General features: G+C 45.4%; 1 protein-coding gene across 1 annotated transcript; it reads right to left on the reverse strand.

Annotated features, from left to right (window-relative positions):
* Positions 1-604: 604 nt before the first annotated feature.
* On the reverse strand, positions 605-11,230 carry LOC125632570 (uncharacterized). Its single transcript, XM_075125102.1, has 4 exons — positions 10,584-11,230; positions 7,358-7,437; positions 1,836-5,780; positions 605-1,259 (listed from the first exon to the last, which is right to left on the reverse strand). Exons 3-4 carry the CDS (start codon positions 2,410-2,412, stop codon positions 973-975), a joined length of 864 nt encoding a protein of 287 aa, XP_074981203.1. The 5' UTR covers positions 2,413-5,780; positions 7,358-7,437; positions 10,584-11,230; the 3' UTR covers positions 605-972.
* Positions 11,231-12,158: the final 928 nt, after the last annotated feature.

Below are 12,158 nucleotides of genomic sequence, written 5' to 3' on the forward strand. Positions count from 1 at the left end.
CTGTTTCAAAAGCTGCAGGAAGGGGCTTTATTCCCAGACCAGACAATAACCGTTGGCGATGTTGAAATGCTTATAGTTATCCTTGGGGACCCAGCCTACCCCTTAATGCCATGGCTCATGAAGCCATACATAGGCAGCCTGGACAATAGTCAGGAGCTGTTCAACTACAGGCTGAGCAAGTGCAGAATGGTGGTAGAATGTGCATTTGGACGTTTAAAAGCACGCTGGTGCAGTTTACTGACTCAGTTAGACCTCAGCGACACCAATATTCCAACTGTTATTACTGCTTGCTGTGCACTCCACAATATCTGTGAGAGTAAGGGGGAGACATTTATGGTGGGGTGGGAGGTTGAGGCAAATCGCCTGGCCGCTGGTTACGCGCAGCCAGACACCAGGCCGGTTAGAAGAACACATGAGGGTGCGGTGCGCAACAGAGAAGCTTTGAAAACCAGTTTCATGACTGGCTGGCTACGGTGTGAAAGTTCTATTTGTTTCTCCTTGATGAAACCCCCCACCCCTTGGTTCACTCTACTTCCCTATAAGCTAATCACCCTCCCCTCCTCCCTTCGATCACTGCTTGCAGAGGCAATAAAGTCATTGTTGCTTCACATTCATGCATTCTTTATTAATTCATCACACAAATAGGGGGATAACTGCCAAGGTAGCCCAGGAGGGGTGGTGGAGGAGAGAAGCACCGGGAGCGGTGGTGGAGGAGGAAGGACAAGGCCACACAGCACTTTAAAAGTTTAAAACTTTGAAACTTATTGAATGCCAGCCTTCTGTTGCTTGGGCAACCCTCTGGGGTGGAGTGGCTGGGTGGCCGGAGGCCCCCCCACCGTGTCCTTGGGCATCTGGGTGAGGAGGCTATGGAACTTGGGGAGGAGGGCAGTTGGTTACACAGGGGCTGTAGCGGCTGCCTTTTCTGCAACTCAACCATATGCTGGAGCATATTAGTTTGATCCTCCAGCAGCCTCAGCATTGAATCCTGCCTCCTCTCATCACGCTGCCGCCACCTTTGAGCTTCAGCCCTGTCTTCAGCCTGCCACTTACTCTCTTCAGCCCCCCCCCCCCCCCCCGGTCATTTTGTGCTTTCCTGCACTTTGACATTGTCTGCCTCCACGCATTCATCTGTGCTCTGTCAGTGTGGGAGGACAGCATGAGCTCAGAGAACATTTCATCGCGAGTGCGTTTTTTTCGCCTTCTAATCTTCACTAGCCTCTGGGAAGGAGAAGATCCTGTGATCCTTGAAACACATGCAGCTGGTGGAGAAAAAAAAAGGACAGTGGTATTTAAGAAGACACATTTTATAGACCAATGGGTACACTCTTTCATGGTAAACCTTGCTGTTAACATTACATACATAACACATGTGCTTTCGTTCCAAGGTCGCATTTTGCCTCCCCCCACCACGTAGCTAGCCCCTCCCCCCCCATGGTTAACAGGGGGAACATTTCTGTTCAGCCACAGGCAAACAGACCTGCAGGAATGGGCACCTCTGAATGTCCCCTTCAGAAAAGCACCCTATTTCAACCAGGTGACCACGAATAATATCTCACTCTCCTGAGGATAACACAGAGAGATAAAGAACGGATGTTGTTTGAATGCCAGCAAACATACACTGCAATACTTTGTTCTACAATGATTCCCGAGTACGTGCTACCGGCCTGGAGTGGTAAAGTGTCCTACCATGGTGGATGGAATAAGGCTTCCCTCCCCAAAAACCTTTTGCAAAGGCTTTGGGAGTAAATCCAGGAGAGTCCGGAATGCCAGGGCAAATTAATTATTAAACATGATTGCTTTTAAACCATGTATACTATTTTAAAAGGTACACTCACCAGAGGTCCCTTCTCTGCCCGGCGGGTCCGGGAGGCAGCCTTGGGTGAGTTCGGGGGGTACTGGCTCCAGGTCCAGGATGAGAAACAGTTCCTGGCTGTCAGGAAAACCAGTTTCTCTGCTTGCTTGCTGTAAGCTATCTACAACATCATCATCATCTTCCTCGTCCCCAAAACCTGCTTCCGTGTTGCCTCCATCTCCATTGAAGGAGTCAAACAACATGGCTGGGGTAGTGATGGCTGAACCCCCTAAAATGGCATGCAGCTCATCATAGAAGTGGCATGTTTGGGGCTCTGACCTGGAGCGGCTGTTTGCCTCTCCGGTTTTCTGGTAGGCTTGCCTCAGCTCCTTAAGTTTCATGCGGCACTGCTTTGGGTCCCTGTTATGGCCTCTGTCCTTCATGCCCTGGGAGATTTTGACAAAGGTTTTGGCATTTCGAAAACTGGAACGGAGTTCTGATAGCACGGATTCCTCTCCCCATACAGCAATCAGATCCCGTACCTCCCGTTCGGTCCATGCTGGAGCTCTTTTGCGATTCTGGGACTCCATCATGGTCACCTCTGCTGATGAGCTCTGCATGGTCACCTCTGCTGATGAGCTCTGCACTCACCTGCAGCTTGCCATGCTGGCCAAACAGGAAATTGAAATTCAAAAGTTTGCGGGCTTTTTCCTGTCTACCTGGCCAGTGCATCTGAGTTGAGAGTGCTGTCCAGAGCGGTCACAATGGAGCACTCTGAGATAGCTCCCGGAGTCCAATACCATCTAATTGCATCCACTGTACCCCAAATTCGACCCGGCAAGGCCAATTTCAGCACTAATCCCCTTGTTGGGGGTGGAGTAAGGAAATTGATTTTAAGAGCCCTTTAAGTAGAAAAAAAGGGCTTCATCGTGTGGACAGGTGCAGGGTTAAATCAATTTAACCCTGCTAAATTCAACCTCAACTCCTAGTGTAGACCAAGGCTAAGGAAGTGACACACCCATAAATGTGACTTTAACATATAATCAGATTTGCTACAACAACTAATAAAGTGAGATTTTCAAAAATGCCTGAATAAGCTGTGAGCACAAATCCTTGTGTCTTTCAATGGGACTTGTTTTCCAAAGTTACTTTTGAAACTCCCACCCACAATCAGTATATATGCTCCTAGTGAAAAATAAGGTGAAGGCAACATATGCTCAAAAGAAACAAATTATGCTAAACTAATTGTACTTTTTAGTACATAAAGGAAATTACACTTGATCTAGTACATCTGCCTTAACTAAGGTATTTGATAGGTTCCACGTGACATTCTGATAAGGAAAAATAGAGAAATATGGTTTAGATAGCGCTATTATAAATTGGATGTTAAGTAGAATATGAGTCAATGTCATCACAAAAAATGAAGATGATATCAAGTTGTATTAGGATAGAAATATCACATTTAAGATAAACCAGGTAACTATTCCACTCTACTCAGCATTGGACTCAATAGGCCGCAACTATGTTCAGACACAGACAAAATGGAGAGCTCAGAGACTAGACCTGATTCTCCAATCTGTTATACAAAGTTTTTCACTGATGTAAATCCATTGAAGTCCATAGATTTACATAATCTTAAAACTGATTAAAAGGCGTCAAGAATCAGGCCCTGTGTCTTCATATGTGTGTGGACAACACCTAGAATATTTGCCTATGCTACACACATATGGATAACCAAACAAATAATAATGCAAGTACAAATGAGAAAAGGCTTGGAAATTAATACCAAAGGGTATAATACCAAGCGGGAATATAATACCAAGGAAGGGTTAAGATAAGTAGGCATGTTCACTCTAGAGAAAGGTATTGTGAAGAGAGATGACTGGCCAAATTCTGCTGTCACCTTTGCCATGGTAAATCTGGACTAACTCCACTGAATTTTGTGAATGTACACTGGTGTAACCAAGAGCCCAATTACTGTCTTACAAATAATTAAGAGATTGTCATAAAGCAATCTATTATTCTTACTAGTCATTGATGACATGAGTCAGGGACTTAGGTTGCAAAAAGGAATTCTTAGGCTGAATATATTCTAATGTTGTTCCTAATAAGAAAAATTAAGAATTGGAACAAGTGATCATTAGAATTCAACTTCATGGGAGATATTTAAGGATAGACTTGACATTTGTCTGTAATTAATAACCCTGTGAGAGTGGATTAAATAACCCACTAGCAGCTTTCTCCAGTCAAGATGATTCTCTCAATCAAATAGTAAGTAAAAAGAAAAGAAGTATTTGTGGCACCTTAGAGACTAACAAATTTATTTGAGCATAAGCTTTCGTGAGCTACAGCTCACTTAAGTGTGACTGTTACAGAGCTATCCATACCTTTCCTGGTGTGAGTGCACCCCCTCAGACATCAGGCCTCACACCTCTCCCTATCCTGGGGTGGAATTCCACAATTCTCCCACTCTCAGAGCAGACCCTGGTTTACAGTACCCTCTCTATTAATTGTGCTTACCCAGGAAATCCAACTGGGGTCAGTAGCTGCAGTTCTTCCCTTCCAGAGGCTGAGCAGGGGTGTATATAGTGATCAGACAGCCTTCTTAAAACCAAAGCATTATTTATTCTCACAGTAGAATCAAAGCATAAGAGAAAAACAGATTTTAAAACAAGTAACCTACACACATCTATCTTACCTAAGGCTTACCATCCCCTTGTGATAACCAGTGCAGGCCTAGCTTCTTCAGACGCCCCAGCAGATGCATTTGTCACAGCCTGGTTCCTGCCTGAACATCTCCTCAATAACTCTCTCTTCTTTAAAGAGAGAGAAAACAAACCATTCTTAACCTAGTCAGAGTCCATTTGTTCTTGTCAGCTCCTGCGCTTGTGCCCTTTTGAACCAAACCAGTCCAGGGATGTGAGCAGGAGGTCAAGTCAGAACCTTGAAGTGTATGCTAAGGGTTGGTTTATCTTGGCCTATTCTCCCCTTCCTGCTTGTTTTTCCTTTCAGCCCACTATTAAACTGTACCAATATATTCATAGTGCAAACATCCCAGTTACCAGGTCAACATGCAGCATTCATAAGTTATCACACAGCAGCTCCATACACATCACAATGACCATTATAGTGTAACTGGACATAGAAGGCCTGTCTTGAGGGACAAAAAATGTGTGTTTTTTTCCATGATATTAGTTCAGTTGCATTAGCCTGCATCTTGGCAGGGCTTTACAAGCATGTTAATCTAACACCTTTAAAGTGAGGGGGAATGTGATGAAGTGGGAATGTTCTTAATGTTTTCTCTGAATACTGTGTGGGTGCCTCATTTTCCCCTATGTAATTCTTAAGTCATCTAGGTGGTGGGATAAGGATGTGTGATTGTGGCAGAGCCCTGGGGGGCCAGCGTGATGCACAAAGAATGGCCGACACCCTGTCTCCTGGCAACTGATGGCCTGGGCCCCTCCTCTGCAAAGGTGCCAACTGAAGGGGTTGGAGAACAAAGAGATCAGGTGGCCTCCTGGCCCAGGAAAGAGATAAAGGAGAGGAGGGGCTGGAGAGTTTCAGTTGGGAGCTGGCTGGGGAAATGGAGGGAGGCCAGATGGGGCGCTGGCCTCCCTGCCCCCCAAGACAGACCTGACTGTGGCGTCCTGTTCTCTATACCTACAAGCTCTGTTTTAGACCATGTTCCTGTCATCTACTAAACCTTCTGTTTTACTGGCTGGCTGAAAGTCACGTCTGACTGCAGAACTGGGGTGCAGGGCCCACTGGCTTCCCCAGGAGCCCTGCCTGTGCGGACTCCCTGTGGGAAGCGCACGATGTGAAAGTGGATACTGAATGCTCCGAGGTCAGCCCCAGGAAGGTCAAAGCTATGTAAGCTTCTTGCCCTGGAGACAGTCTGCTCACAAAGAGGAGGCTCCCCCAGAGTTCCTGACTGGCTTCGTAGAGAATAGTTCCAGAGCATCGCCCGGTGACTCCGTGACACGGGAGCCTAAGCGAAAACACAGTTACAAACATGTTGATTCAAATTAGAAATATGGTACAGATTTTTTAACAGAGAGGGTGATTAATCATTGGAACAAGCTACTAAAGGAAACGGTGGATTCTCCACCTCTTGAACGCTTCAGATCAAGACAGGTCTGTCGTTTTGGAAGATATACTTTAGTCAAATAAATTATTGGGCTCAATACAAGGGTAACTAGGTGAAATTCTATGGCCTATGCTATACAGGCAGTCAGATTACATGATCTGATAGCCCCTGCTGGTCTTAAAACTCTATCAGCCAATGAAAGACAGGGTCTCAGTGTCCAAACTCATGTTCTGATTGGTCATTTTGGCCTTTTAGTGATGCAACAATTGTGCACTGGCTCCCAATGCCACACTTCACTGAACAAATGACCAATCTATACCCATAATATATTAGATGAGTATAATGAAAAAAGGAAATAAGGGGAAAAAATTTTACTACCTTCCTCCACATTTCTATTTCAAGTGTGCTTGCCTCCTTTTGGAATCCCTTGTTACATAATCAGATGAAGGAATTTAAAAAATAGTGCGTGGTCCCTATTTTATCAACAACTCCAAATATTTTTCCTTTTAAACTGCCATAATTGTGTTTTAAATTTTTTTCCAGTGCTTTGACCTTTACTTGCCCTGCAGTGCTCTATTTGAACACAGATAGTGTTTAGTGTTTATGCAGGGTCAAGCACCAGCTGTAACCATAGTTCATCTCAGAAGCAATACATCTTAGATCTGTCTACTAAAATGTAAAGACTTATTATAGCTGTATTTTGAACAATGCATTCCTACTTTATTATCTGTCAAGTTTAATAAAATAAAAGCAAAAGCAATACTGTAGATAAAAGCTCTACCCCAGAAGGACTAATTGTTTGTTTATTTTCTTTGCATTTGATAGTTTGTGTAATTGCCATTGTCAAATACAATTGAGACAATGAGCACTGAGAGCCAAATGCTTATTTCCAGCTGCAATTCACTTCACAGGGGCAGTTTTTTCCAAAATTGACCCCCACATTTGTACATCATGATTGACAAATCTGGCTCTCTCTCTCAGCACGCAAAAAAGGACAGAGCAGAACAAGCACAGCTGTGGAGCATAGCAGAGGCAGAGTTTATTCATACCCACTGCATGCCAGAGAAAAAGCTCCACCAGAGTTCCCAAGGCCCAAACACATAGCGAAGGTTTTGGCACTTTGAGTCCAGTGGAGAAGACCCACAAACTTTGAGAAGATTTTGTGTAAGTCACTTTGTAGGAGATAAAGAGCCTTTCTTCTCTCAGTCGCCAACTTCAGGATTTGGCCCTTTCTAGCTCACTTTCTTTACCCAGCTCTTCCCTCTCCATGTTTCAAATTCAGCACAGTTTGGTGTAGTGGACAAAAGCCATACAATTTGACAGCTGCTTGGTGATCTTTGCGATGAATTACTCTCAGACCATTTCCCCATGGATAGATGGCCATACTGCAGAACCTTCTAGTACAGCTGGCTCCAGTTTACAGAGCCAGTAAAGGGTCCAAGGACTGAATGGACGTAATGCCTGAAGTATCTTCTTACCTTTCAGAAAAGGATGAGGCATCTCGCTAAACAGGAAAGTTTGTATCACTGCTAGTCATGCCGTAGACTCTCTCTTTCTCCTGTGGACAAATCAAGAACTTCAGTCTCCAGGGCTGTCAGGCCAGAATCTCTCTCAAGCACTAAGTTCACTTTAAAAATAAACAAATGACTCACTTTGCTTCTGCTTGTCCCTTCTCTAGTTCTTGCACCCCCACCAGCCCTTCTTCCACTTTCCTGTGTCTACTAACATCTCCCAAATCCTCCCTCTCAGTTGCTATCTTCTAATACTGAACAAGGAATTTCATCAGCGTAAAGGAAGCAGTATTATCCATAAAACTTGTCTGCTTCCCTGGAAAGTTTCTGACTAAAACCTTCTCCAGTCCCTCCCATCTGGCTTCCTACTATGTCATGATTTAAAGAAATAGTACATACAATGTCACACTGGCTACTGCCATAGAAGCCTAGCCCTACCTCCACCTGCTCCCCTCTCTGCTTCCACTCAGTCTGGTAACTGCCTCCATCCGCTCTGTCCTACCCAGCTTGGTTCTCAGTGGCTCAAAAAGATAGCGCTGCTCCGTTCCATGACAGGCAGCTCATGTCCTTAGCTCTGTCGGCACCTCTATACCCATGAGAGGAGAGCAGGAATGTGTGTGAAGTCAGGCAGGGGAAGCTGCTGAGCCACTGTACTGCTCATGAAAGCTTATGCTCAAATAAATTGGTTAGTCTCTAAGGTGCCACAAGTACTCCTTTTCTTTTTGCAGATACAGACGAACACGGCTGCTACTCTGAAACCTGTACTGCTCTGGGGGCTCATTATGGAAACCCAACTCCCTGCTGGGCTATTCCGTTTGTGGGGAGCTCATCAGGGTGAATGGGGTGAGCAAGTCTCCTAGTACTGCCACCATAGTGTTCGATCTGGAGAAACATAAACAGTTTGCTCGTCCCAGCAGGTGGGGAGGGTGTGTCGAGAGCCTGGGACTGCTCTAACTTACAGGGAGCTAAAATTGATGACCAAACATCCTCAGGGGAGGTGAAAAGGTCATTTAAAGTCAGCTGTGCCTTCCTTGTTGATGCACTGAGCTTGGGAAAAGAGGAACTCAGAACTGGGAAAGTCATTTAGCCCCTTCCCCCTGAATTGACCAGAAGACATGGCACCCGTTTAACCATGTGACCCTCTGTATCTTACCTTCTCCATCTTAAAAATTGGGGTGATGTTTCTTACCTAATTCACATGGCTGTTGTGAGGATTCTTCACTTAATGTTTGCAAACAGCATCAGAGAGGTAAAGAGCCAACTAATGGCTGGTAATTAATTACAATATATTATCTATTAAAGTTGGATGGAAACTATTTCATGGTGTATGACATTATGTTATGAGACAGCCAACGTCACAAAAGTAATTCCAGCTTTCTGGCAAGACAGCGTAGGCTCAGAATTGACAACTGCAGAATACACATTTCTCCTTGCAAATGTTCACCACTGTTTTCTTCACAGTGAGAAATGCTCCTTACCTTTTAAACTACCAGTCTGCTGGGATGAGCAAAATGGATTCAGTTTTTTGTGGTTTATTTTAAAGCAGCATGGGGTCAGGGTTGTTCTTTTGGAACACAATTTCTGTACTCTGCAAGAGGGTTTATGGCAATCCAAATGCATTGTGACTCGCTCTTCATTTAAATTTCTGGCAGGATTTTGCTCTGTATCAACAGGAATTATGATTTCAATACCAGTACTGTTGGAACTGTCCATGTTTATATTATCATTCCAAAATAAATTCTCAATGATGGCAAATAAACAATGTCATAAAAATCACAGTTTATTTATCATTGCTAACCTAGAATTCATTTGCATTAAACTGATCTTTCAACAGTTTAATTTTATTTGCAAGCATTTTGACTTTATTGCCCTGTCACTGAAAATACTTACATTTGCTCTTACCTGCTGTGTCCTTCTGTTAATAACAGCCTTTCAATTAGCAAAAATGCTTTATAAATAATGGCTTCCACAAACAGATGCTTATTGAAATCCTACCATGTGGGTAATATTGTTATAGTCCAGTATCTATCTTTTGTCAAGATAAGTGTTTAATCTGTCTCTCTCAGATGTTTTTAAAGCAATTAGTTTACTAGCCTTTAACAGCTTCCAATGCATTTTTGGCTTCTTAACAAATATGTCATGTGGGAATATTTACAACTCAGGCCCCCTTGTCAAACTTTGTCTTATATTTCTTCTCTGGATACACCATTTTAGCAATTTTACTCCCCTAACAACTTATTATAATGATCTTATTAACATTGAAAAAAGACTCACATGTTAATTTGGAAAGTTTATATTTATTTCTTATTAGTCCTGAAATCTGTAACTGGGTCCACTCACCACTAGGTGCACCCTCATGGCTAAGGTTGGCATCATAGCTGTCTCACTTGGTTGCCAACACTCCCGAATTGGCCAGGAGTCTCCCAGAATTGGAACTGATCTCCTGGTGGTTACTGAAACCAATCCGGGAGATTTTAATAGGCTGCTAAAAGTCCGGTTGGCTGCGCAGTGGGGCTAGGGCAGGCTCCCTATTTGCCCTGGCTCCGCACGGCTCCCGGGAAGCGACCAGCATGTCTGGCTAGGTGCAGGGGCGGGCAGCAGGTCTCTGCGCACTGCTCCCACCCCAGCTCCAGCTCTGCAGCTTCCATTGGCTGGGACCCATGGCCAATGGGAGCTGCGGGGGTGGTGCCTGCAGGCAGGGGTATCACACAGAGCCACCTGGCCACCCCTGAGCCATACATGCTAGTTCCTTTTGGGAGCCACCTATGAGGTAAGCACCACCTGGCTGGAACCTGTACCACTCACCCCTTCCTGCACCCCAACTCCCTACCCCAGCCCTGAGCCCCCTCCTGCACCCAAACTCCCTTCCAGAGCCCGCACCCTGAACCCCTTCCATACCCCAACCCCCTGCACCAGGCTCATCCTGGAGCCCCCTCCCACACTCCAAATGTCTCTGCCCCAACCCCCCAGCTCAGAGCCCACACCCCCTCCTGCACCCCAACCCCCTGCCCCAGCCTGGTGAAAGTGAGTGAGGGTGGGGAAGAGCGAGCGATGGAGGGGATGGGGGATGGAGAAAGCAGGGGTGGGGCCTCAGAGAAGGGGCAGGACAGAGGTGCTAGTCCTAGCCAGGCTGGGGAGAGATGGGACTTCCTCTTCCCCTGCACGGACGCTCTTGGAGGGAGTTCAGACGTACCTCCAGCTGCAGGAAGGTGGCTATGAGGGTGGCAATCCTGTAACCCCTCTAAAACAGCTTCATGACTCCCCATGGTCCCCTTTTGGGTCAGGACTCCACCATGGTTACAACACTGTGAAATTTCAAATGTAAACATCTGAAAATGTGACATTGACCAAAATGGACCAGGAATTTGGTAGGGCCTACCCATTACCATTAATGGCAATGCCACCAACGAAAGGTCTGTGGATGGAACCTCCACCAGGGGCTAGATTCACAAGAGGGCTTAGTTGCCGAATTGCCACTTTAGGCACCTAAATCCCAGAATCAGGCCCCACTGGGATTCACAAAACCACCTGTTCAGCTGCCACCAAACCCCATAGGTGCTTAAACTCATTTGGTGCTGAACGTAATAGTTCCCAAGGTGCCTATGTTTTTGCCTCGGCATGCTGCAGCCCTATGCCAGGCATCTGGACACCTATAGTCCAGTATAATGCATGAACCAGAGAAAATATGCATACCTCCACCTACCTCTTCTCTGGGTCCAAGCAGGTAAGTGTGCTCAGAGCCTGCTGGATCAGGTCCCTATAGGTGAGCAAACTCAAGGCAGCTGGGGGAATCTCCCTCATAACTTTTAGCCCAGTGATTAGGATACTCACCTAGGAGAGCCCCCTCCCCCACCCCAATTTAAGTCCCCTCTATACCTAAAAGTATTTGAAAAGGGACCAGCCACCTCTCGGGTGAGTGCCCTAATGACTGATCTATGGAATATTCTGATGTGGTGTTCCCTCAATCTCTCCTGTTGAAGTTGTTCCTCCTCCTGATAAAATGGCATAGGCACTTAACACCAAGAGAAGGTTTGCAGCTGAGAATCCCAAGCTGAGAGCGGAATCAAACTTCCTGGGAGGGACAGGGTTTAGGACAGGCCCCTCTCCTTGGCATCTCCCATTGGCTAGCTTAGGTGAGGAGCTGCCTAGTGTGCTGGCTTATCTCTCCCCAATCATAGTACAGGGAACCTAGGTGCCTAACTCAGGCATTGTGAATCCCAGTGATTTTCTAGGCACCGTAAGTTAGGCTGAGCATTGCAACACCTAAGTTTCTTTGTGAAGCTAGCCCAAAGTTAATGGATATTCTGCATGCAAAGGACTGTTGGATCCAGCTTGCTCTAAGGAGAGGAGTCCAAAACCAAATGCCCAGATTCCAGAAGGGTATGTTACTTCATCATGGTAGATCCAGCTCAACTGATGTCAGTGGGAGTTTTGCCATGGAGAAAGATCAGGCTGCTAGTCACTGGAAAACAGATTTACTCCCTTTAGAGTAAAGAGAGAAAATGTTCAGAAGGAATTCAGTTCAAACCATTATATATAAAGCATTATTCTTATTCAGAGATGTTGTCAAAAAAGACTTTCATTTAACATAGAGCCCTTCACACAATGGGTGGAAAATCACAGATCAACAGGAAATCTACATACATTTAAATGATATAGGAGACCCTAGGACAGGTTCTGTCCCCATTCTACCCTTGTAGCATTATTTGGCAACACAAGGCAGGAGAATCTGCAATCCCTCATAGAAGACAAAAGGAGGCAGTCTGGC

This window comes from Caretta caretta, chromosome 2 (genome assembly GCF_965140235.1).
Source record: "Caretta caretta isolate rCarCar2 chromosome 2, rCarCar1.hap1, whole genome shotgun sequence".
In the NCBI taxonomy this organism is placed as follows: Eukaryota; Metazoa; Chordata; order Testudines; family Cheloniidae; genus Caretta; species Caretta caretta.

Coding starts and splice junctions, on each gene's coding strand:
- LOC125632570 (XM_075125102.1), bottom strand. CDS start 2,412: ATGCAGAGCTCATCAGCAGAGGTGACCATGATGGAGTCCCAGAATCGC. Junction 1,260..1,835: donor GGGCAGAGAAGGGACCTCTG/GTGAGTGTACCT, acceptor TTTCTCCACCAG/CTGCATGTGTTTCAAGGATC.